General features: G+C 47.6%; 3 protein-coding genes across 3 annotated transcripts; 1 reads left to right on the forward strand and 2 right to left on the reverse strand.

Moving 5' to 3' along the window:
* Positions 1–446: 446 nt before the first annotated feature.
* Positions 447–4,605, forward strand: slc45a1 (solute carrier family 45 member 1). Its single transcript, XM_008289724.1, has 8 exons — positions 447–867; positions 969–1,061; positions 1,435–1,659; positions 1,764–2,653; positions 2,747–2,900; positions 2,994–3,170; positions 3,259–3,464; positions 4,310–4,605. Exons 1-8 carry the CDS (start codon positions 447–449, stop codon positions 4,580–4,582), a joined length of 2,439 nt encoding a protein of 812 aa, XP_008287946.1. The 3' UTR covers positions 4,583–4,605.
* A 2,175-nt stretch (positions 4,606–6,780) lies between these two features.
* Positions 6,781–9,358, reverse strand: LOC103363117 (prothymosin alpha). The gene is made up of 5 exons (XM_008289736.1): positions 9,170–9,358; positions 8,489–8,566; positions 8,022–8,085; positions 7,759–7,832; positions 6,781–7,668 (listed from the first exon to the last, which is right to left on the reverse strand). Exons 1-5 carry the CDS (start codon positions 9,218–9,220, stop codon positions 7,597–7,599), a joined length of 339 nt encoding a protein of 112 aa, XP_008287958.1. The 5' UTR covers positions 9,221–9,358; the 3' UTR covers positions 6,781–7,596.
* Positions 9,359–18,278: 8,920 nt separating this feature from the next.
* odad1 (outer dynein arm docking complex subunit 1) lies at positions 18,279–24,497 on the reverse strand. Its single transcript, XM_008290132.1, has 14 exons — positions 24,440–24,497; positions 23,724–23,823; positions 23,453–23,642; positions 23,235–23,360; positions 22,958–23,071; positions 22,790–22,857; positions 22,568–22,713; positions 20,689–20,823; positions 20,271–20,341; positions 19,858–20,026; positions 18,926–19,089; positions 18,721–18,824; positions 18,546–18,636; positions 18,279–18,472 (listed from the first exon to the last, which is right to left on the reverse strand). Exons 1-14 carry the CDS (start codon positions 24,495–24,497, stop codon positions 18,377–18,379), a joined length of 1,632 nt encoding a protein of 543 aa, XP_008288354.1. The 3' UTR covers positions 18,279–18,376.
* Between the last annotated feature and the right edge of the window lie 586 nt (positions 24,498–25,083).

The raw sequence follows: 25,083 nt of genomic DNA on the forward strand, positions 1-25,083 counted from the left end.
ACGTGCGCGACAGAGCTCCGTTATCCCGGTAACCGCCTCGGCAGCCTGCGCTACAACCCTCAGCGGCTCCATTGTGTCCGGTTTGAGCTTCCTACATGAAAAATTAAAATGGAAACAGGCGTCATGAGAGCGGTGCCGCATAGTACAGTGCTGTAGTCAGCCACGCCGAGCACATGGGCTCTGCGCACAGCATGCGCACTGGTTGCAGTGCGTCGTGCCCGTCGCTGCTGCTGCTGCTGCTGCTGCTGCTCATGACTGCAGTGTCCTCTTGGTAGCACTACACAAGCATTAGCAGCACCAAGTAACTCCACAGTATGCTACACGGCTGATCTTGAATGACCTCTAAGCTGAGACACCAAAGCACAACAAAGTTTCATCCTCCTGAGCTGTGGCCACTCATTGTTTATCCCCGTTTATCTGCTGCAGTGTACGCTGGCTTGACAGAGATGTCATCTCCAGGCATGGGCACCCCCAGTGACCCCCTCCTGGCCAGTCCAGGGGGGAGGTTATCCACAGCTCAGGAAGGTATCTGGAGGAGCTCACTCCCCAAAACTGCCAGCTTCCCAACGTCCACCACCCGGCACCTCAGTCACAGAGCCAACAACTTCCAAAGACAGCCAAAGCGCAGGAAGCTGATACGACCTTCACCGCCTCCGCCGCCCAACACGCCCTGCCCTCTGGACCAGCTGGACCTCAGCGAGCTTCCCCCGAGACGCACCTTCCAAGAGCTGCTCTTCAACGGCTGCATCCTGTTCGGTATTGAATTCAGCTACGCCATGGAAACGGCCTATGTGACTCCTGTGCTCTTACAGATGGGCCTCCCTGATCAGTTCTACAGCCTGGTGTGGTTCATCAGCCCCATCCTCGGTAAGTGGGCAGCGAAAGGAGGCTGTGATGCAACATAATGTGATGTTTGACAGCAGTGATCATGTGTGGAGTCTCAACTCTGTCCTGTCTTTGGTTTAAAGGATTCCTCGTTCAGCCGCTCATAGGAGCATGGAGTGATCGATGCACATCCCGGTTTGGGCGAAGGAGACCCTTTATTTTTGCTTTAGCTATCGGTAAGACATGCTAATGACTGCTGCACTGACTTTGCATTGACTCATTAAGTTGGAGAACTTGCATGAGACAAATTCAATTTCGATTGAAGCAAAATCAAAGCAGCAGGAAGCAAAACCTGCTAAAAGATCCGATTACGGCTTCTCAGAATGCAGCTCCATCATTAGATCTTCCTCACAGACAGCAATCTCCATGTCCTCAGTTCTGAAAATGGTGTTTTTGTTTTGCAGCTGATATGATTGACCACTTAGACGTCACAAAACTTTAAAACCACAGAATACACCAACTGTTTAGCATCCCGGTAACGGAGAAGTGGCAGGATGTCTGTTTAACACGAAGGCACAGTTAAGACACTACGTCTCTGTTTGTTTGTAGGGGCCCTGGTCGGCCTCACACTGGTGCTGAATGGACGGGACATTGGGAGTGTTGTGGCTGACACAGCAGCCAATCACAAGTGGGGAATCATCCTGACAGTGTGTGGTGTGGTTCTGATGGACTTCAGCGCTGATTCAGCCGACAACCCGAGCCATGCCTACATGATGGATGTGTGCAGCCCAGAGGACCAGGACCGGGGGCTGAACATCCACGCGCTACTGGCGGGTCGGTATACACTCGATTCTCAGTTGTGTTCCAGCAGCATAGAAGACGGCAGCTTTACAAACACATGAACCTTCTGAACTGTTCTGTTTCATCTCTCTGCGCAGGACTGGGAGGTGGATTCGGCTACATTGTCGGTGGCATCAACTGGGACCAGACACAGTTTGGGCGCTCGATGGGAGGCCAGCTGCGGGTCATATACGTGTTTACGAGCATCACTTTGGTGATATCCACAGCCATGACTCTCCTGAGTATCCCTGAACGGCCCTTACCAAAGAGCCAGCCAAACAAGAACTCCAGCAAAAACCATCTGAAGAGCCCCAGCCTCCCCCTTCCTCCCTCTCCTCCCGTCCCCCCCGGCGTGGCTCTGGGCCTGGATGAGGAAGACGAGGACGGTCTGTACAGTTACAATTTCTCAAAGCCATGCAATCCAGACCCCTTGGCCCACTCCTGCAGCGCCAGTGCACGTCTTTGCGCGGGCCTCACTAGCCCGATATCGCCCCTGAGCCCCCTCACTCCAAAATATGGCAGCTTTATAAGTAGGGACAGCTCGCTCACTGGCATTAATGAGTTTGCCTCCTCATTAGGGACCTCCTACATAGACAGTGTGCTTATAGACTGCTACACAGGTCAGCAGACCCCCCAGGGCCAGGCCCCCAGCGCCAGCACTGTGCCCCTGCCACCAGGGGACTCCCCGCCTCCTGAGGAGACCACGCAGGGTCCAGGGAGCAGTCCTGCAGTGCAGACCCAGGCTGACGTAGAGTCTCATCCATCTGGGGATGCTCAAAATGCAGAAGAGCCTCAGCCTGAGGGAGATGCACAGTCTGGGGCATCTCAGGTCACAGCTGGGGCTCAGCCTGGTGCAGGGTCACATCGGGGCTCCACAGCCGGCATCCTGAAGAGACCGCAGAGTCTGGCACTGATGGAGGAGCCCATGGCAACCCAGATTGTTGGGCTGGAGAATGGACGCAGGAGGACAGTGACGTTCAGCCAGCAGGTCAGACACGTTGATATAAAAACACAGGAGCTGATTGGTGAACGGCCACCACAGCATGTTTTAAACATGTTGCTGTTTTTCCCTCTGGTGTAGGTTGCAAACATTTTGCTGAATGGGGTGCGCTATGAAAGTGATCTGAGTGAGAACGTGGAGACGGGAGAGTCCCAAATGTCCATGAAGCTGCTGTGTATAGCCATCTACAGGATGCCTCCCTCTCTGCGGAGTTTGTGCACTAATCACTTTCTGGGTGAGAAAAATGTGTTTAAATCTGATTTTTTCTCTTAAAACACTTTGAAACCTGAACCATGTGAGCTTTACTTTGGTCCTCTGTGGGATGTAGGCTGGCTGTCCTTTGAAGGGATGCTGCTCTTCTACACTGACTTCATGGGGGAGGTTGTGTTTGAAGGAGACCCCAAAGCACCCCACGACTCTGAGGCCTACCAACGCTACAACGCTGGTGTCAGCATGGGCTGCTGGGGCATGTGCATCTATGCATTCAGTGCTGCTTTCTACTCAGGTAAGCCTCCTGTCGGCGATGTGAGTGCAGAGTCGTTTCCTACCTGGTGGAGTCTGTCTGACATTTGTTTATCTTCTGCACCTTCCAGCCATATTGGAGAAACTGGAGGAGCGTTTCTCTCTTCGCACTCTATATTTTTTTGCCTACTTGGCGTTTGGTCTGGGCACAGGCCTGGCCACGCTGTCCACCAACCTCTACGTGGTCCTCTCTCTGTGTGTCACCTACGGGGTGCTCTTCTCCTCTCTATGTACGCTGCCTTACTCTCTGCTGTGTGAATACTACCAGAGCCCTCAGGTCAGTACCCACATGATGCCGTTTGTCAACTTAAAGGAGGAGTTCAACACTTGGGAAATGAGACGATGATCGCTGTCATGTCGCGTTTAACACAAATGAAGACACAGCCAGCTTATGGAGGTACTTTAGAAACAGGTTCTTGGCCTTACCTGAAAACATGAGGCTTAACTCCTATTCTGGGGCTTAACTGTACCGTAAAGCCTGATTGTCCACAAAAGTCAAATGCTCCAGGACAGTGAACCTGTCCATGAAGGTGGCTTTGAACTGTTGCCCCACACACCTTAGTCACCTGACCTGACACCCTCTGACTTTTATCTGTTTCTGAGGAGTATCTGGAAGATGTGATAGCAAAGCTTCAGCATCCATAAACCAAGTGCACTGAAGTTAAAAGACACTTGAACAAAAATGCAAGAACAATCTTGTTCCTGTGACATGTTCTGGTGAGGCCGAGAACTTTTTGAAGTTCCCTCATAGCTGGTACAAAAACTGGGAGCATGGGGGCAGTACAAGCAGCTCCTCTGGAGCACATGAGCCGGTCATAGCTCTTTTCTTTACACAAAGATGTAACGATGACACTGTTTTTGAGCTCTAGATGTGCCGGCAGCCAGATTCTGCTGCCTTTGGATAGCGCCACGCTTGCTGTTTCTCTGTTTACAGTCTAAATGCAAAGCTAAGCTAAGCTAAGCTAAGCTAAGCTAATCAGGTGCTGGCTGTAGCTTCACATTCACTGTAGCGACATGGTGAGAAAGCACATGAGCTCATTTCCCAAACTGTCAAACTCTTATGTTAAAGCCCAAACGTTTTGCGGTGCGCTGCTCTGATCGCTCTGAATCGTTGTCTTTCAGTTCTGTGGCTCGTCGGAGGAAGGGACCAGGCGAGGGATGGGGGTGGACATCTCTCTGCTCAGCTGCCAGTACTTCCTGGCTCAGATCCTGGTCTCTGTGGCGATGGGTCCTCTGACCTCGCTGGTGGGTGGGGCCCAGGGAGTGATGTACTTTGCAAGCCTGATGTCATTCGTGGGCTGCCTGTACTCCTCCCTCTGCGTGGTGTACCAGCTGCCCCCCCCTGAGGGTGAGCCCCCCGATAGTGAGACCCAGCCACTACTGGTGCACATCTAGACAAGCCTCTTAGTTTACCTCTCACACACACACACACACACTCACACACACACTCACTCATCGGCCACGCTCTCACGCTGTCGCTTAGTGTCTGAGTGTGTTGACCTTCACAGTGACAAACACACTGTACATCCTGCCGCCGCCGCACACTGTACAGCACAACCTCATATATTGTTTTACACTAATCAGCACTGCTCGCCTCAGAGCAGACAGACAGACAGACAGACATCTGGCCACAGCTCTAGTACATGACCAGTGTGTTCATACAGTGTGTGTGCCCATGCATCTCTTCCTAACTTTTGCAGACGAATGTGTGACCTTTCTCATGTGTGTGTGTGTGTGACTTCTAGATCAGCTCTCTTGTGTCTGATTCTTTGCTGTAAATTCTTGCATCACATTTTCTTGCTTGTCGGTTGGTGTTTAGGGTAGAACTGTTGACCACTACGTGCAGGCTAACCACAGCTTTCCCCTCCTCTTTTTTCTCCCTTTTATCAGTTGCCTAACGTCTGCATGAGCTGCAATATACTCTCTCCAAGCCTTGTGTTAATGTTTTGTTTTTGGTCATACGGCCGAGGGAATGTCTACCTGCCTGTTTCTCTGAGTTAGCGTACTAGCATCACGCCGTAGGCAGGACGTTCTGACTAAACGAATGTGCTGCCAGCGGCCGTTCACACTCACTGTTGATTCATTAATTCAGGAGCTCTTTTAGCATAATTTAGCAAACACATACTTAATATTCACATGGATCTGCACAACGCTTAATCACGGTCTTGAAGGGCTTCACATTGTTTTAACGGAAAAAAAATACAAACCAACACGATCCAGTCACTATGACCAGTGTGCCATCCCCAAATTTCACAGTTTGGTGCTGGGCGACTCTTAATCGAGTCCCAAGTGTGAGTACAACATCAGCTTAAGCATCATAGAGCCGTGACTAGCAGGATGACATACATACATATATATATACGCACACACGTACACAAACCTTTAAGAAACACAGAGAAATGTGTGCTGGTGGCAAATTGTGTCTGGGCCCTCAGCGAGCCGTGGACGGCCCTGTGAGCTGTCACCCTGCTCCCCGGCCATGCCAATGTAATAATGACAGTGATTCTTGTCATTATCAGGAAGAGGAGAAGTTGAAACTGGGGTGTGAATCAGCATTCAGTCGGAAACCGAACAAAACAGAAGAACAGCAAACAGAGAGAAGACTCATGTGAACTGTGGGTAGCCCTGAAGGTGGACGCCATTAGAAAAACACAGACTGTGGGGGTTTGGCAGAGCCGGCAGCAAGTGCTTATCGCCATCATTAGGGCGCATGCTTAACGTAGTAGGCTTCTGCTCCTCCACGCTCGGCCCATCCACTCAGTGTAGTGATGACCTCACGTTTATTAGCCAAGTTCCTCACTGGAGGTTTCCAACTTCATCCGTTTTTCATCCTAAAGAAGCCATCGTCCATCTGCTAAACGGTACACGTAGTTGATTTTCTACATCTGGCTGTGCCATGGCAAACAGGATGCTGCGTCCGTTCAGCCTCAACACCGGTACCGAGCCTGACTCCAGGGCTTTAACAAGAGGTGACTTTTGGTGTCTGAAGCCTTTCGTTGTGACGGTTTCATCGACTGAGCGCCCCAACGTTCTGGTGCCTCAGCAGAATGTCAATAATTGCCTATTACAGCCTCCTGGACTGACTGGATGCACGCCATGCTAACGTTTCTGAGGAAACGGTACGGATCATGCTGTTGCAGCTTGCTTGAGAAAGAAATTCAACAGAGTTTTTGTGTGAGATGGAACCACCTATTGCTCAATATTAGCAGTGTTACTGTAAAAGCTACTTTTATTCAGGGTTCAGTTCAAACTAAAATGATCATTTTGCCACCTGCGACTCCTGTGTCACTTATTGTCATGTTGTCAGCGAGCACCGCTGTAGCCTGCTGTCACCTCTGAGCGGTAATGAGCTGCAGTCTTCCATCCCGCCACACGGGGGCGCCAGGACACACAAGACGGCAGCTCGTAGACCGTGTGCACCCTTTTCCATTACCAAGTGAGTGAAATTATTCCTGCTCTTTCCTGCATCTAAGCCAGCCATTTTCCATGTTAAGAAAAATTGGGTCAAGTGACATCATCCACTTATAATACCACAGTTCTAAAAGAGCGCAGACGATCCGCTGACAGGTAACACACACACACACACACACACGTAAGTAAAAAGACAATTTATTTGTTAATCAGAATATACAAAGCAGTGGCTGAAGTAACCGAATGTCATTCTGGTTCTGAAAAAGGCAGTCTTGTACACAAAACTGGGCTACCCAACCATAACATAAAACTCGAAAATGTAAGAAAAACAAAGTAGAAATGGTACAAACTTGCGTGGAATGCATACAGAACAAATGACCAAAGCTTTAAGATTTAAGAGGGGTTAATTAACATTGCAAAATCCTGCCTCCACAGAACGGGCTCAAACAATCTTGCCATGGAGGTGCAACACAGAGCCCCTCTATTCATTTGCACCATCTGTCATGTTAACAGGGCAGCCGAGGATTAAGTAGCAGCTCAACACAAAAAAATCACGCCTTAACTAATAATGCTAACAACTGTCATTTATCCCCCGCTTAAAACTTATCTTTGGTCCTTTAAGTGTGTCTGAGAGGTCAACATGAGCCTTGGAGGTGAGCAGCTGCCTGTGTATGAATCATCTGGTCAGCACGAACATAATAGAGATTGTGCTTCTAACATACCGATACAAAACCTCAGGAAATGAAAAAAACTGATCTCATGGCGTGGCCCAATTTGTACAAAGTAGAAAAAACGCTCATTTTAAAGACCAATAAATAACATCTCATAAAAAAAAAGGATGCAGGGCCACTATGTTTCAGGACTCCAGTGCAATGTGGTAACATGGGAGCAAACAAAAAAATGAAATCTCTCTTAAAGATACAGAAAGCACAAGCTCTACAACACGGCGTTGACCAGGCTGGTAAGACAGTGCTGCAAACAGGTCAGCAGGGCAGAGACTAGGCCTCCACTTCTGCCTCTTTCGAATCTCCATTCTCCTCCGTCTTCTGCTTTTTTGTCTCCACCTTCTCCTAAAAAAAAGAAAAACATTGTGTATCAGCAAACATCAGAGAACAGTAAATATGAGCAGTTAAAATGGTATCCTGAGCGTGCCAGCCCACCTCCTCCTCCTCAGCGGCACGCTTCACCGGCTGTGCATCAGTCTCCTCAGCAGGGGGCGCCTCCTCGGCCTTCCCTGGAAGGACAGTTCAGAAATTACAGCCTTTACTTTGGGGGCATTTAAATCTTCATTTACTTGTCAACAGCAAAACAGAAATTCAAGGCCACACAAAGGACTACTGAAGATAAATCAGAAGACACACAGTCATCTACGGCTGGTTCTTTTTTTGGTCTTTTTCCTGAACCCTGCTGTATTTAAACATACCATCTCCGTTCTTGTGTTCCTCCTCTGTGGTTTCTTTCACTTTGTCACTGTGATCGGCACCGTTCTGGGGAAAGAGAAGACAAGACAAATGTCATGAGTGAGCTTTTAATTGTGTGAACAATGCTGCAGGATTATGGGCACTAATGCAAAGACAAACCCAAACATCTCGAGCATATTTCAAATAATCCTCCCAGAGACGTGCATGTACGGACTCCTCTGGGGACACTTTAAATACACCAGCGTGTTTGGAGTTTTTATTACCTCCCCAGAGGATTAGCCACCAGGCTCTGGGAAACCAATGCAAAGGCTCACTAGCTAACATCTGTGCCATTTCACAACCCAAACAAAGCCCAGTGTGGAGAGCAGCTGAGCAGGAGGGGGAGGCGGAGCAGCGACACCTGCATGATGAGGGGCGCTAAGACAAAAGGCCATGAGGCTGCTGCTGCTGCTGCTCGGATCCAACTCACTGTGCCATTGGCAGGTGCGTCCCCGTTGTCGGTCTTCTTCTCCTCCTCCACTTCTACTTCTTTCTTCTCCTTCAGCTCCTACAAAATAAAAGCTTTACATCAATGTTCTTCAAAGAGTTCGTTTCAAGTGCGGCGCCGCGTCTGGTTTTAATTAAAGGCTCGGTATAAAAACGCATCTCCGACCGGGTGTGAGTGAATAAAGAGCGTGTTCGCGGTGCTCGGTGGGAGCGTCCGCCGTGTCCGTGCCGCGCCGCGCGGACACCGCGCAGCGCCGCCGCCGAGCCGCGGCTTCCCGCCCACAGCTCCGCCGCTCCAGCTGGAGCCTCGGACCGCTTTGTCTGCTCACCAGGACGCGTTCAGCTCCCACATCACACACGGTGCAGTCTGCAGGCAACAATTAGCTGCGGACGCGTTCAAAAGCACCGATAATTCACACAACGGCGGCCGAAAAGGCACATTTCTAGAGAACTCATTACGGTAATTCACGTTTCCCCGTTAGTTGCTCTTTGAACTTACGCGAAGTAAAAACGACGCCAATGTGGGCCAGAACCGTCGAATAATCCGGGAATGTTCGACGAGAGCCGGTTAGACAACGTGTTAACACAAATACAACTTAGAAAAGTTCCCAAAATCTTTTCACACGACGCTTCACCGACGGAATAAAACGTGAATGAAACGCACCTTGGCGGTAACCTCTGCGGTGGCGGTCGTGTCAACAGCTGTGTCGGCCATGGCTAACTGAGTGAATTAATTTAGATATTTATGTTCCTGTTCGGAAAAATAATTTTTTCTTGTCTCTCTGCCTTCGTGCAGTTAGTCCAAAGACGCTGAGAGAGAAATGATGTCTGCCCTTCTCCGCTTTTCTCTCCAGCTCGTTGAAAATCCACTCTCGTTGGATACAGCGTCTCGAGCGCGCACACGATTGGACGGTGTCGACCACCGGAATTTTTCATTGGACGCGGGACACGTCAATCCCAATGAGACGCCCCGCCTCCCGGCTATCTCAGCGCTGATTGGTCAGCTTTTTTAAAGCGCTGCACTGTGATGCCGCGGCTCTTTTTTCTTACTACCGTCAGTTTGGTTTTTTAACTGTGAACAATGGAGCTAAGTGATCTGTTGTTAAAGTTGTACGGATGTAGCTCTCCTCATGATTGTTTGTTGTTTTAATTAGGTGGATTTTATTTTCTTTAAAAAAGTTTCCCTCCACACACGGCCTCGGGCAGCATCTTTTGTCTTAGCGCCCTTTCTCTGCACAGATGGGGTGTCAAATTACATGCAAAAAGGAATAATATGACGCTGTGAAACCCAGACGGCCACTCCTCCTTTCTATATTTAACACTTTTAACGAAACGTGTTCCTGTTCAAGTGTGCGCAGACTTTCACTTTTTACTAGAGCCGACTAGAGCCGCAGCAAACAAAGCGAGCTGCTCATAAAACACATGAGCAGCTCAGTGTTCCGTCCACAGAGCAGCAGCTCACCTGCAGGTGGACGTCCTCCTGACACGATTTAATCCACTAGTTTGGATGTTACTGTGATGCAATTAAATTTGGAGTAATTGTGCATCTATACTAATGAGTGTGTAAATGTCACTGATCCTCAGATGACGGTTTGTTTTACTGGAAGTAACAGAGGTCACCAGTTATCAGGTGGAAGAGTGACAAACTGTTACCTGTCCTAATGTGAACCAAGACAAGAAGGTGCACAAAATAAATCCAGTTTCTCGCTGTGTCTCGGTGAAGCAATGTGTTGTTCTGAGATGTGTGACCGTGTTGATGGGGTGTGGTGAGTGATACGGTGAGCGCCGTGGTTACCGTACATGTCCAAACCTTTCCAGCACACATTAAGTTAATGCTGATGCAGTTCTTGCATCATTACCTGAGAAAACCAAAGCACAAATCTGAGGTCAGACCTGTACTGCACATTATTGGTGGTTTATTTGCTGTCAGCACTGATCCGTACATACACGTGAATATATCTGCACACAGTGAACACAGCCGTATGTGTGGGGGGCATTTGTTGGGTCACTCTGGGTCATTTCAGGAAGCAGCGCTGCTTCACAGCCTCCTATTTTGTTTACTTTAGTTATTTGGGAGCCAAACATAAGTTCTGAGAAATCTCAGATGACAACATCTAAGACAAACTTTCTGAATTCTGTCTAAATTAACCCTCATAGAGGTGCTTTCCCTGCCTCATATCTCCACAGTATCACCTCTAGATGGTATTTTAGATGATTTCTTCTGATACGTCTCCCTTTTCCTGCTGATTAACACAAACACTGGTCTGGACGATGTGGTGTTGTCTGATGTCCCAAACAAGCTGTTTTCCTTCAGCCTCAGACGTTCATTGAGGGGAGCTGCTGCTGTTTCTGCAGCCGCTCATCCAACTGTTAAACCAGAGGAAGTGGTAACACAAGAGTGTGGGCCCTGAACTCTGTCATTAAAGCTGCATCTGGTCAGCGCCTCACTGTCGCTTCAAACAGCCAAATGTTTCTCACCCAGGTAAAGTCTACACGTGACGCTCTGACCTACGGTTAAATTCCTCAACTTTCAACAAAATCATCTGACGTTGCTCAACCTTCACCACGCCTGTCACTGTTCCCACCCACGCACGGACACAATTCATTTTCATATTACGTTTACCTCACAGTTAATAGAGCAACTGTCTTATTTCCACTCATTTAACTCCAATATTCAAACCATATTTGCATGCGCGTGACGTATTTTCTCATCATTTGTGTGGATTTCAAATCTTTCTAGAAAGTCCTGCAGATGTTTGTATCTGGAACCAGCACACCCGAGCCGGGTTTCTTGACACAAGCATTTCTTCACCCTCTAATTTTTGTAAAGAGCCTAATGCCACCACAGTTATCTGCTCCACGCCATGCCAACATCCAAGCGGCTGATTCTGAAGAAGCCCGCGGGCCCCGTGTTGTCATTCACCTCACATTTCAGCTGAAATATAATTATGAAGAGTGTAATTACATACAGAGATCAAAGGCCTGTGTAGGAGCTGCTTACTTCTACTCCGTTTAAGGGCTTTTCAATTATGTCGAGGGTGTTGTTCTACTCGTGTGTCAAAATATTGCTGGTTTTATTTTATATGCTTCTGAAAACGACAAAAAAAAATCTCACTGGTGTAAACAACAAACAGCACATGACATGCCTGCACCGGCACAGCATGAGGCTTTTGCAGTATGTTTGAACACTGACATCCAAAGCATCCATCATGGCCTCTGATTTGGGAAACGCAGACGAAGAGCAGGCGTCTAACGAAGCTCGGCGTGTGCAGAAGCGATTGTAAATCCACGGCAGGAGCGGTGGAGCCGCCTGAAAAGCAGCAGAAGGCATTACTCACTCTTTTTTCTGTAACTGGAAAATGGGAGCAATCAGAGAGAGGGGGAGTGTTTGTGAGATCATTTCCTGTGTGTTTTTTTTTCTTTTTTGCTACCTCAACATGTTTCCATGTGCCACTGATTTGGTAGAAAGAAGGAAAAAAAGAAAAAGCGTCGGTGTATGGGCCGTCTGTTCGTCCTGCAGGTAGAACGTGGGACCAAACTGCAGCAAACAGGGCAGCCGAGGTAAAAGTTGAGCGCGATGTTGGTGAGTTTATAAAGGCCTGTTTGCCAGCAGCTGTGTTTACCACACTTTCCACACGTAGGAACAGGAACACTTTTTTTATGGTGCTGAAAATTATGAGACCACAGAAAGTAATACTGTATAAAAGAAAAGCCTCTTTGTGTCGGCGTGACTCATGTTTGAAACTAAATGAAATATTCCTTCTCTGGGGTTTCTGTGAAGCCGTTACCTGCTGGGGTGGCAGAATATGGGAAGCACAGCCGGTTAATTTTATCTTAATTTCTTGAGGACAAAGGGCTGACCTGACTGGAGGAATGCCGGCGCTGGAGGGGACGAGCCAAGTGGGCCCATCAAAGAGCAGAGGTCAGGATTAGGCGGGGGAAGGGTCCCGATAATTGGAGGAGTTGGTGGGGGCAAACTGAGCTCTTTTGTTTTGAACAGCAGTGTCCTGCATGGTCTGGCTGCCTTTTACTGGCTCTCTGCAGACCCTGCAGAGTACAGGGACAACATAAATTTGACTTCTCACTGGGACTCTGAGTCAGTGAAGGAGAAAGTGTGTTTATGCTGCTGATGTGTAATTAACACAATTAAGTACAGTCATTTGTGACAATAACGGACACGCTAGCGGTGCCACCACAAGTTCTGTCAATCAGTAGCTGTTCAAGCGTGCGTTGTTCAAAATCAATTCAGGCGTTAAGCCTTCTTTAGCAGAGCATCAAAGTGCAATGCAGTAGGTCTGAATATACACATGGGGCACAAATGAAAAGAGAAGGATGAAAAACTGCATCAGGAACTCACATAACAGCTTATCGGTGCCGGAGATCCTGAAATCCTTTGACCCTCAAAGCTGTCGCGGGGGGACACGTCTCGTCAGTGTCACACGTGTTCGTCTTTGAGGATTTGGAAATGCCACGACGAGTATTTCTAAATGCTGTGAGCCTCTGATCAGTACAGCTGCCATTAACTCAGGCTGGTTGAAAACAGGCAGTGAATGATCGTCCTCTTCCCTGTTTGAGGTGATGATGTGCAGGATATGAAGGTGTACTCCAGCTCTGTACACAGCAACCTTACATCAGTACGGGATGAGCTTTACCTGAGCAGAGGCTGATAATCATCACCAGTAAAACCAGTCTAATCCCATCCAGGTGAAGGGAAAGGGTTCAGGTATTTCAGGGTCTCATTATTAATGAATGTGAGTTGAATGAGCCCAACATGTGTTCACTGCAGCGGCGTGGCTGAAGAGAGAGAGCTGGATGACAGAATATGATGTAAACACAGGCCGCTGGAATCTGGCCACCGCTTCTCTGGATGAGGTAAAAGATCCGACCCAGGATATACCGGAGGGATTACATCTCCCAGCTGGCAGGGGTGTGGTTGGCGCAAGTGCTGGAGGAAAGTGATGGGAAGAAGGTCAACTGTAACGGCCAGGATGCCACAGCGATCGTGATTTCTAAAGGGAGTGGATCAGTGAATGAATGAGCGGGTGATGGATCTGACATGTAAATGGAGTGTTATCATTAAACAGGCCGTGTGGAGTCTGTTTAGTCATTCTGAAAGTTTCAGCAGCCTACACCGTCTGTGATTTCATGTTCTTTTTCCAAATAATCATCACAAATTGAATTTACGAGACGTTTTCAACACACGGTTGTTTCACCGAAGCAGCAGCAGCGAGACAGTTTCCCACAGTGCAGCGTGATGTGGGTGTTTTCCTGAACAGATGATGGTAACACAGCTGTCAGGTGGAAGCAAGTTAAAAAAAAATCCTACAGTTTTCTGTTATGGTCTTACACACATTAAACAGGAAATGCTGGTGGAGGGAAAACAAGTGGGGACGCTGAAATACTGCAAACATCCTCAAAATGTGCAAAAACAAAAAAAGAAGCATGTTTTTTTATTTCAGGTTTTGTGAATCTAATATCTAACAACAGGAGACAGTCTTCCAGCTGCACACTTCAGTGTAACTTGTGCTCTGCTACCTTATTTATTTCACCTCTTAGCTCCACCTCCGTAACTGTCTTGCCAGAGAAAAGTGGAAATTTCCAGTAATCCCTACTGCTTTGCAAGAAGTGCTCCTCCTCCCACCGGTTTCCCGCCTTTCGCTCTACCTGCTCCGTCTTGCTGGTCTGAGGACCTCATGGCCGGCTGCTCAGCCTAGTGGTGCCCGGCAGAAAAACACCAGCATGCTGCACAGGGACAAACCTCTGCTTTGTATTCCTGCCGTAATCACTGGTCTATAAATTCTGTATGTTCTCATGACAGCTGTGCTTGTTTTAGCAAAAATGTCAGAGATTAGAGCGAGTGAAAGTCAGATTAGATCCAAAAATCACACTGATCTTTCTGTGTTTTTTTGTTCATTTCTAAAAAAAAAAATCGTACCTTTTGAATAATTATTAGGGGTTAAGCTATGTGCAAGTACTACATCAGCTCTTAAATAATGAACAAGGGCTGGTTTGGGATCACAGAGCAGATGGTAGATTTGCATTTCTATTTCTCTGGCTGATCCGATATTCTCGATTCTGGTTCGTCTCAGAGATGCTCCAAAGCTCGACTGCTCGTTGGCGATAGCGTGGAGGGCCTCGGTGTGGCTCGGTTCTGGAAAACAAGATGTTATGTGTTTACAGCCTGAGAGGACCAGGATATCTCAACGATTCATCTGTGGTTTTATCACTTCCTCTAATTTCAGGGCCATAATGTAACCATTTGTGCGCGAGCAGCAGCAATGTTTGATCCAAAATCGGCTCAGATAAGCTGCAAATAAAGCCATTAGGCAGCTGGAGTGAAGAAGTTTGAGTGTGCTGATGGCATGAGGCACACTGACCTTAGACCCATTGTGAAGCACCAACAAAGAGCCATCTGCACAGCAACCACAGCTGAGATGAGGGACTCGTGTGCAGGAGGGACCGTGGAGGGGGGCAGGGACCTGGAGAGTGTCAAAGACAAAACAAATCCGCGATAAAGAAAAAACTAAGTGGGCCTCGATCGGCTGCATGATGCTGAAAACATCACGACTGTCAGCGTTTCATCTCTGAGGCTTTGTGTGGAAACAAGAAGCTGCAGCGTATCAGCCCAGCGAGCACACACAGCTCTCCACTGCTGCTAAAGTGGAGGACGAGAGCTGCAGGCCTAATCACTCAAGAGCACACTTCCTGCCTCCTGCACGACGACATGAAGTCAACTGAAACTGTTTGAGGCTAATATTTAACCCAAGCCTGGGTCCCAGCCCTGGCGGGCGTGTCATTCACTGCACCTTCAGAAACATGCCGGCTCTATCTGCACTGGTCTGAGTTCAATAACATCTTGTTTAATAGGCTCTTGTGATTAACTCCTGCTTTTACAGTGCAGTCGCTGCTCAGCTTCACGTGGAACAGGGTGCATTTCAAAATGGTGAAAACAAAGACAAAATGGTGTCAGGGACATCTGTAAAATTCACAAATGTTTCACAGGTAAGACATGAGAGTCAGGATTGCTTAGCAACAGCAGTAAAAAATTCTTGCAGCCTGTGTGGCAACAGAGGAACCGATGGTGCTGCCACCCAGCGGCGGACGGTCGGGACGAGATGCGGGGATGTGCTGGCGCTGAACACCATCAAAGGCTCGCTGCTCACTGCAAAATCAAACAGCTGCCATCATTTGCCAACCTCAGGAATGAGGCTGGATTTTAAAAAGTGATGTCGTCTCCGCTTCCTCAACAAAACATGTTCAGTCATTTGATTGGCTGGAAAATGTACCAGCTCTCATGGCGGGTGGTTGCCTAGCAACATCCATGGGCGGGTGGGAGGGTGTGAGTGTCGGGGGTGAGGTGGAGGGGGGAGGAGAGGGGGTGTGGCATCCTTCGGGGGGAGGGAGCAGAGGGGGTGCAGGCAGACTGAGTGACTGGGGAAATACCTGGCAAAGGTCCCACATAAACAAACAGGAGGGGCAGGAGGGCAGAGGGGGAGGACGGAGGGGGTATTTTCTGTGTCCAGATAACAGGCTTGTCAGAGATAAAGAGAACAAGGCGTCTCACTGCCAACATGGTTCGTTTCCAAAGCAGAACACGACCGGGACGTGGAGCAGAACCCGACCGGGACGTGGAGCAGAACACGACCGGGACGTGGAGCAGAACACTGCGCTGATGTGAAAGTTGATGAGAACTTAAGGAAACAAGGCTAAACGGTGTTTTGTGTGCAACTGACAGAAACACAGCGACTGCTTCAGCTGATGAGCTTGCAGCTTCCAGAGAGGAGTTTGCAGAAACACTACCTGTGTTCACATGTTCCTCTCTGCATGACTGAGAACACACGTAGGAACCGTTTGGATTTGAAGAAGTTGAGCTAAATAATGCAGCCCAATCCGGCTGCAGTGCAAAAGAATGACACGAAGCACTAACATAACAAGATATGCAAAGAGGCTGCGCTGGAAAATAGGAAGACTGTTAAGAGGCTAAAGGAGGAGAAAAGGTTGAAAATGTGCTTATAAGGAGAGGAGGGGTAAAAAAAGAGAGAAAAAAAGGAAAGCGAGGGGCTGCTGCTGCTGCTGGTAGGCTCAGCCTGCACAGGGAGGTGGGCCTTGGAAGGGCTGATGCGGGCGGTCTCTACAGGCAATGAGGACTCTTTGTCAGGAGCAGGAAATGAGGTTTCTGTTGTGATTAAAAGGAAGGTTTCTATGGCAATGCAAAGAGCCGTGTGCACCGAGAATTTGTAGGGAGTGGAGGGGGCTAAGTGAGAGTTGAATTTCAAAGAAAGCAGCCTCCTCCATCTCATCTCCCTCCACCACCACCACCATCCCTCTGCTATTGCCACAGCACCCTTTTATCTCTGATAATCTGTTTTCATAGGCACACAGTTGAGACTGCGAGGGGGGATAATCTTGAGCAAACTGAGTCATTGGTCGATCAGTCACAGAGGTTTGCAGAGTAGCAGCTTCTCTTTGTGAAACTGCTTCTGTCAAAAAAAACCCTTAAACAGACGAGCTAATTACAACCACAGGACTCAGGATGATCACCATAATGGCCCAAACGTCTCTCTTCATGTCCAGACAGGTACACTTCAGTCTGACTCCTCCGTCGCTGGTGAACACAAATCCCTGTACGCTGGCATCAGTGTGACCTTTACAGCCTAAATATAGTAAAACGCTTTGTTAATTGTTTCAGCGAGCTGTTGGTAAAAATACGTTTCCTAAAATAAGCTCTCCATCCTGATGCTCTCTGGTAGGAAGTTGCTGTGCAGTGGATTTCATCTGAGGCCCGACACAGGCTCACTCCAGGATGTTTGGCTGAGGTGACATTTGAAACTCCAGAGCATCAAAGGGAATTTCTTCGTCTTCTTCTTTTTTTCTATCTGTGCTCACTGGAAGCCACAGCGACTGTTTCAGATGCTCCTGATTTTACTGACATACATGAGAAACAAGATCTGCCTTGTATGAATCCACTACAGACTGGACTGATGTTTGTCAGGAGCTCAGAAAAGTCAAGATGACAGTTTATTCAAAGATCACCTCCGGGCATGTTTGACGCAGAAATTCTCCGTTTCGTTTATAGCTGTTCAAATAATAATAAAAAAAATCTACTATCTGGTTAGAAAGTTTTAAAGTGACACAAACACAAACCGTCTTCATTCCAAAAGTTGTTCAGATGCCTCCTACACCAGAGTGAGCTGCTAATTACACTCACCAGTCTGTGATTTAACACCTGCTGCTTCCACCTTTGATTAAATACTTCAGGTGAGAGCAGAAAAAAATGTCACTTTCAGCATAAGATCTGTTAAACTGACTCCCAGTGACGTCGTTCTGCACAAAGCCCGCTGCAGTGTTCTGGAGGAGGGAACCTGGAGACAGGACATGTTCTGGGCAGACGGGAGGTTAATCTACATACATCTGGGGTTTATCAATATGATTCCACAAAACCAAATGTGCTCAGAACCAGTGAAGCTCCTCGTCTCCTGCTTGGAAACGGCGTCCCAGCGTGCCAATTAGAATTACAAAAGGTTCTGCTGCCCCCAACCTTTACGTCTGAGCATAGCAGCGAGCGATGAAGCGCTGCCAGCGAGGGAGGGCCGGCTCACGCCAGACTGCATAGTTAAAGCCAGATGGCAGGTCACACATCAAAAGGACAGCTGGTTACCAGAGTCTTTATGGCCACAAACCTAATTAGTTCCAACTAAACAAATCACACCAACATATAATGCAGCCGGCGACGGCTCGTCATAGGAGCTGAAACACACACACATGACGGGATGATGCTTTAAAATGTTTATTTGTGTCGAGTCGGTTCCGCCGCTGGTTACGATCCAGTTTTTAATAAGAACACATGAACAACACCGATCCGGTCACCGTGTCAGATCAGCACGTCCTCCAGGGAGCGCCGTCGGTCCGCTAACAGCAGGCCCGTCTTTGAGGCTTTGGTCGACGGCGGCCGGGCAGAACTCTCCTTCTGCAGAGGAGACAAACAAAACCCTTAAAAACCTGATCAGCGCCATGAGCGATCCTGTTCATGTCTCACTCACCTTCTTCAGGATTCTTTGGCGAAGTTCTGCCTGTGAGAGCGGCTGTTCTTCCTCTTCGGTGATGGGACGCTCCTCTGCATCGTAGTCCACTCTGATGGGTCCAACCAACACGTCCACATCAGTTCAGTCACACAAACGCACGCACACACAAACAAGTAATCACTACAAGCCCGACCTGTCGACCGCAGGCTGGATGCTCATGCTCTGCTGCAGGAGTTCTGGGTTCTGACCCAGAAGGATCTTGGCCAGGTCCTTTGGATTGTAGTCCTTTTCTGGATCCTGTAAGAGTTAAAAAAACAGAATCACAGGCAGAAATAAAAGAAAAGTCTGTATGTAGAGTGGACCTGATGTGAAACCAGTGCAGCAGGCTGGGAGGCTACTTTCGAGGTGAGGAACGCTTGTATGGTGAGCAGCTCGTTGGTCTTCTGCTCCAGCAGGCCGAGGTAGAACATGAAGTTGTTCTCCGTGACGCCTGCAGACGAGCCCAGCGTTTCCTCGGCCACTGAGCGCTCACACTCCATCTTAGAGAAGATGCTGTTTATTCCTGTGGCAGTGAGAAACCAGGAGTCAGGTTCTGTGGAGCGCTGTGTGTGATGAATGTCTGCTCAGGCTGTTGTCGGTGGGTCATTACTGCCTGTTTCTGTGTGCAGACACACAAACATCTCACAGCAATCTGTGTTTCACGCTTCTGCAGTTTCTTGATCATTTCAGGGAAATAGGTTCTCCATGAAAGAACCGAGGAGCCCATGCAAATATTTATTCAATATTCATCCACTGAGCTGTAAAAACAAATGTTTTTTACCTGTTTTAGATTTTACACACAAACGATGTCCACGTTAACTTAAAAAATAAAATAAAACGAAGGCATTTACAATGTGTGACCATAAAACTGCGTAATTCTTTTGTACTGGATCAAAACCAGCAGAGAAAATATTGTTAATGTACAGATATAGAAAAGTGAATGACTGAAAAACTACAAATATATTTTCAAGTTATTTCACAGATTTGTTAAAGTACATTCACAGAGAAAAGTATTAATGGACACGCGGACGGTTAAAAACTGTAGATAATGTAAATAACAGCAAATATTTTCAAGCTGCACTTTTGTTCTTTAGCCGTGTTTGACCAGATATCTGCTGTCGGTGCACATCTGTCTCCATAGAGGTCCAGCTGTATGTCTGCCTGCTGGCTCCAGGTTTTGCATGTGTGTACAGATGATACCGTCATTCACTGGAATTAGTTGTTTATAATTCACTGAACACTGAAGAGTAACTGGAGATAGACCGATCTATGAAGTAAAGCGCTGGTGAACCTGTCATGATCTCGTCCAGGACGCTGCTCATGCTGTTGGCTTGGTTTTCGTATTCCTCCGCTTGAGCTTCAGCTTTGTGTCGTTTCTCGTCAGCGTCTCTCAGTCGTGAGCGGTGATCCTGGTCCTGCTCCAAGCTTTCAGCCCGGTACTGCTCCATCTCCTCCCGGACCTGCAGAGTCACACATTCAGGTGCAAACAGACAGAAATAAAACAACGTATGTTCACTGACATGCCTTCTGCTTTGCTTTAACCCAAACTGACTTCTGTCACTGTTCTGTCTCCGCTTTCATTTCATTTCCTGTCTGGACTCTTCAATGTAAACGGACTGCAAGTCATTTCAGTGATTGCACCTGGTTAATGAGACACAGTAAACACACACTCACCTGTTAATGAGACATAGTAAACACACTCACCTGGCTGATTTCCTTCCTTAGTGCCTCAATCTCCTTGTTTTGCTCGGTCACAAAATTATAGACGTCTCCAGCTACAGAACAGCAAAACAGCGGTGAGACGTTTGCATGTTCAAAACATGATCACCTTCATTAAACTTTCATTTTTCTGACTGGAGTTGTAGATGAGCTGGTGTTCTGAAGCTGCAGCGATAAAGGCAGAGCTTTAACACATCTGTACATTCATTCTGACTCTGCATGGTTTTAAAGCACTGACGGATTATTTTCTCTTTTTCTAAATGTCTAAACATGTATTTATCTAATATTTAAATAAGTTTCAGAGGTTGAATGACTGACTGGAGCGGGCCTGCTGCTGTATGTGAAGATCATGTCATGAACCACCTCCTCTATCACTGGATGAAGCTGTGTTGGTGAGACGTACGCTTGGCGACTCTGGTGACCGGCTGGTCCACGCTGTCCTGCTCAGTCAGGATCTGGATCCCCTTAAACATCTCCTCCAGAGCGTCCGGCGACTCCTCCTCCGAGTCCATCCTGTTCTGATCCTTCAGCTCTGACACTGGCAGAAACAGAACACACCACAGTGGTACCAGAATGAACAGAACCACTGCTCCAACTCCTGTCACGGCTACGATTCTGACTGGACACCTCAGTCAGTCCAGGTCGGGGTCAGCGGCCGACCAGCAGCTCTACCAAGGTCTGACAGTTTTAATCAGGTGGTTAATGAATGTTTAACCTCAGAGTAAACTAAGACTACAGCTGTCAGTGCACATCTGGAGGACGTTCTGAAGGCCACAGACCCGTTTACACGATAACAGAGGAAGAACGTTCCCAGAGCAACATTTAGAAAACGTCTTCCAGCCTTTTTATAGAAGCTTCCTGTAATGTGATTACTAGCTGAGGTGAAACACATTAAAGATGTTTCAGAGACGTTGTTGAGAAAACTCATGATGGACGTTTCCTTTATAAAACATCCCCACAACGTTTCACAACCACAACAGAAGATCTCAGAGCAACGCCTAACAGTGATCACCAGACGGTGAGATTAGAAGTTCCTTCGTCTGTCTTGCCTTTAAGAAGAACAGTCTGGGAACCAACAAACAAACAAGCAAGACGTCCCTCTAAGAACATGACGAGAACTTTGCAGGACTTTAGCTGCTACCAGTAAACAGAACTTTACCAGGTTACCGAGTTTAAATGCTGAGCTCAAGGCCCTGAAGTGTTATTTTTATGTCCATTTACTTAAATAATGAAACTATTATGGTTTAAACCCTATAAAATGATGCTAAACACAAGTGTACCAGACTAAATAAGCCTTGAGGCCCAGACCCTCCAGCATCATGAACTATGGAGACTAACGGGACTCATTTGAAGTCAGCATCTGACAAAAATATTCAAGGAAAACCCACTGAGTCCAAGGATTCCCTGTGAGCGAGCAAATGTGCAGCCGTGGAGAAGACCAAGTTACCAAACATGCACGTGATCCTTTTTGTTTCTCTACAGAGACTCGCTGGCAGGACTGACTGTACTTTCACACTTTGGTTGTTTTTTCTGAGCCAGTAGCAACGTTAGCAGAGTTAGCTGTGATTTCATCAGCAGTTACACAACATTTAAGCCTCATCCTTCAGTCTGATCGCATTCTGCAGTAAAATCCTAAATAATGAACCAACTTCCATCCATCCATCATCTCTACACCTTCATCCTCACCAGGGTCATGGGGGGCGGAGCCTATCCCAGCTGACTCAGGGTGAAGGCAGGTTCACCTGGACAGGTAACCAGTCTATCACAGGGCTACACTTAGAGACAGACAACCAAGCACACTCACATTCACACCTACGGACAATTTACAATCACCAATTAACCTCAGCATGTTTCTGGACTGTGGGAGGAAGCCGGAGAACCCGGAGAGAACCCACGCTGCACGGGGAGAACATGGAGACTCCACGCAGGAAGATCCCGGGTGTCCTCACCGGGACGCCAACCGGCGACCTTCTAGCTGCGAGGCGCTAACGGTGCTAACCACTGATCCACCTGCAGCCCTGTATTGATCCAGAAGACACTAAATATTCACTATTAAATAACATCTGCTCACACATTTTTGCAGCGTCTGGCTTAGGAGAAGAAAACAAACCTTCAGCTCAATCCTCAGAGGAACAAAGAAGGAGTTTCCATTTCTAGACTCCTTCCTGTAGGAGTTTGTGTCTGATGTTGTTCCAGACTATTGTCATTATTACTGACAGCACCACCAGCACTTACTGCATGACTTGATGAATATCTTGACATGTAATATCAGTTCCTCTTACGTTGTGTGTACTTGTTGCCCATGAATCCTTTCAGGCTGCTGTCATGTGCGATGACCCTCTGCAGCTCCTTCATCTCGGCGTTGTACTGGACACGCTCCTTCTCTGCCTTCTCCAGCATCGTGGTCATCTTGGACTGAGCCTCCGCCCTTAAATGCAGGTTACAAACATGAGCCGAGGATCAGGCGGATCTGTTTCACATCACACAGGTGCCTCGGACCTCACCTGGCATCGTACACAGCGCTGGCCAGGCTGGTGTCCTCCTGGATCTTCTTGCGGACTTCCTGCAGTTCCTACAAGACCCGAGTGTCAGCGATCTTTTTCTGTGACGGTTTCTATTCAAGTGGAAAAATAAATAAGGGAAAAGCCGTGTAATGCCATGTGGCCTCTGACCTTGTTGAGCCTGTTGCGTAGCTGCTGGAATCGGACACGCTCGGTGTGAAGAGTCTGCACTTCCTCTCTCAGCTGTTTGTTCACAGTTATCTGCTCATTGAAGCACGTCAAGGCCTGGAGAAGGACACATGCAAATTATACAAGAGGTAACATCATGCACAGCCGTCCATTCAGCGTTATTCATACAGCACGTCTAAGTGTCTACCAGTAGATAACGGACAAACAACAACAACACAACGTCTCCAGAACAGTTCAGGGAATGAGTTTCATTTCTCACTTCGTCCAGCTTGCATAGCAAATTCCTCATGAGCTTCTGAGTCAGCTGTTTCCCAGATCTCCCTGCAGCGCTCCAACAGGCCTCTCCTTTAGGAAGCTCTGCCAGCTTCAGCTCCATCTTCAAGATCTGCCCAGTTCACCGACGTACGACACAAACCACAGGTCATGTGAGCAGGAACATCTCTGAGGGAGGAGGTGCTGTACCGGGTTCTAACCAACCTCTTTCTGTTGCCCGTGCTGACGTTGCATCTCGTTCTCTATCTCCTCGTCCAGCGCGTCGCCCTCCTGGAGCAGAGCCCGGATGTGCTGGGCCTCCCGACTGTCCTGCTGCTGGTGGGACGGGTTCTTACTGACGCCGGCTTGTTGGTGCAGCTCGTCCTGCTCCTTCAGCAGCTGCTCCCTCACCTGCCTTCATCCACAACAGGCAAACAGTTACTCAGATGAAGACTGCACACACTGCTGATGATGGGATGTATCGGTGGGACCTCACTCTTGTTTACGGAGCTCCCTCTGGGCCTTGACCTTGTAGGCCTGCTGGTCTCGCTCCATGATCCTGTAACGTCTCTGAAGCTTGGCTAGCTCAGCCTCTGCTTAAACAGCATTAGCATATTATTAGCAAGTGGCTACATGATATGAACAAGTAGAGATATCAGTGCTCTAACCGATACTGATGCTACTGATCTACTCTTATCTGTTTTCGTTTTATTTTTTAAGTTTTTTCTTTTTCTTTTAAAAGAGAAAAAAACTGAACTGAATAGAATAAGGATGCTTGTTTTTTTTTTTTTGTTGTTGTTGTTTTTATAAATGTACATTTATTGTATATAAATTAACACTCTTGATTGCTTTAATTCAGTCACTGTTATGTACTATAATGTGGCCATTTTAATTAAAAATAATTACAATAATTATTTACAGCAAAAGAAAGTGATCAAGTGAGGAGATCACCTCACAGACACTGAAGTTGTGGTTACAGGTTTTATTCACTAAACATAATGTTGACAATACATTTACATGTACAGCATGTTTCATTAAACTACAGCACGATGTCAAAATAAAAGCCCCACCTTGGGGTAAAAGTCTGAGTATGAACTGAATGCTGGACTGTTTCTTACACAATGATGTGAATAGTTTAGTAAATATGATCTTCTGCCACAAATACCAGCATGTAGTGAGAGAACAGGTGAAAGCAAAGCAGTAAGTGATTACCATCAGAGTCCGTGTCTCTGGTCTGGTCTGAGTCTGCAGCAGCTCTTCCTCTGTTCATGACTCTAAACAACGACCCCTATTGGTGGAAACCACGCTGTCCTCTCACCAGCTAATCAAACACGTTCAGTTTTCGCTCATAAAGCTACACTAAAAGCTGAAAAATTGAAGAAATAAGTTCAGCAGTCAGCAGCGACCTCCTTCACCACACCGCACTGATGTTAGCAACCGTTGCTAGGTGACGTGGGGGAGGCGGCCCCGCGCTGAGTCTGTCAGGCAGCGGCTCGTGGCTCCACGGTGCTCAGTACAGATCACTACACGTGGACTAGATCATCACACCACTAGATTGTCAAATAAATACAAACGCATACATCCGTGAATAACGTGGGGTTGTGCTTTGGCTGCATGCAGCGACTTCCTGGAGGCTTTGCCGGTTGCCTAGCAACCTCATGACGACAACAAGACTGTTGGACGTTGCTGCCTGACCAGTAAAGAGGTCCCACCATAGATATGTATAATAAAGCCTTTTATTATACATGTCTGTGGTCCACACAGGATCCCTGTAAATCTACTGAAGGTGCTTCGTTTGCTTCAGAACAGCATCAGTCAGAGAGCTGCAGGTTCATCAGACACTCTGTTCATCACAG

This window comes from Stegastes partitus, unplaced genomic scaffold, assembly GCF_000690725.1.
Source record: "Stegastes partitus isolate 25-593 unplaced genomic scaffold, Stegastes_partitus-1.0.2 Scaffold14, whole genome shotgun sequence".
In the NCBI taxonomy this organism is placed as follows: Eukaryota; Metazoa; Chordata; class Actinopteri; family Pomacentridae; genus Stegastes; species Stegastes partitus.

Excerpts from the sequence above, each read along its gene's own strand:
- slc45a1 (XM_008289724.1), top strand. The coding sequence starts at position 447 with ATGTCATCTCCAGGCATGGGCACCCCCAGTGACCCCCTCCTGGCCAGT. Across the intron at positions 1,062-1,434 it reads TATTTTTGCTTTAGCTATCG|GGGCCCTGGTCGGCCTCACA; the intron begins GTAAGACATGCT and ends GTTTGTTTGTAG. Across the intron at positions 2,901-2,993 it reads GTGCACTAATCACTTTCTGG|GCTGGCTGTCCTTTGAAGGG; the intron begins GTGAGAAAAATG and ends TGTGGGATGTAG.
- LOC103363117 (XM_008289736.1), bottom strand. The coding sequence starts at position 9,220 with ATGGCCGACACAGCTGTTGACACGACCGCCACCGCAGAGGTTACCGCC. Across the intron at positions 8,086-8,488 it reads ACGCACCTGCCAATGGCACA|AACGGTGCCGATCACAGTGA; the intron begins GTGAGTTGGATC and ends CTCTTTCCCCAG. Across the intron at positions 7,669-7,758 it reads GTGCCGCTGAGGAGGAGGAG|GAGAAGGTGGAGACAAAAAA; the intron begins GTGGGCTGGCAC and ends TCTTTTTTTTAG.
- odad1 (XM_008290132.1), bottom strand. The coding sequence starts at position 24,497 with ATGAACAGAGGAAGAGCTGCTGCAGACTCAGACCAGACCAGAGACACG. Across the intron at positions 23,361-23,452 it reads AGCACGGGCAACAGAAAGAG|ATCTTGAAGATGGAGCTGAA; the intron begins GTTGGTTAGAAC and ends TGAACTGGGCAG. Across the intron at positions 18,637-18,720 it reads ATCCAGCCTGCGGTCGACAG|AGTGGACTACGATGCAGAGG; the intron begins GTCGGGCTTGTA and ends TGGACCCATCAG.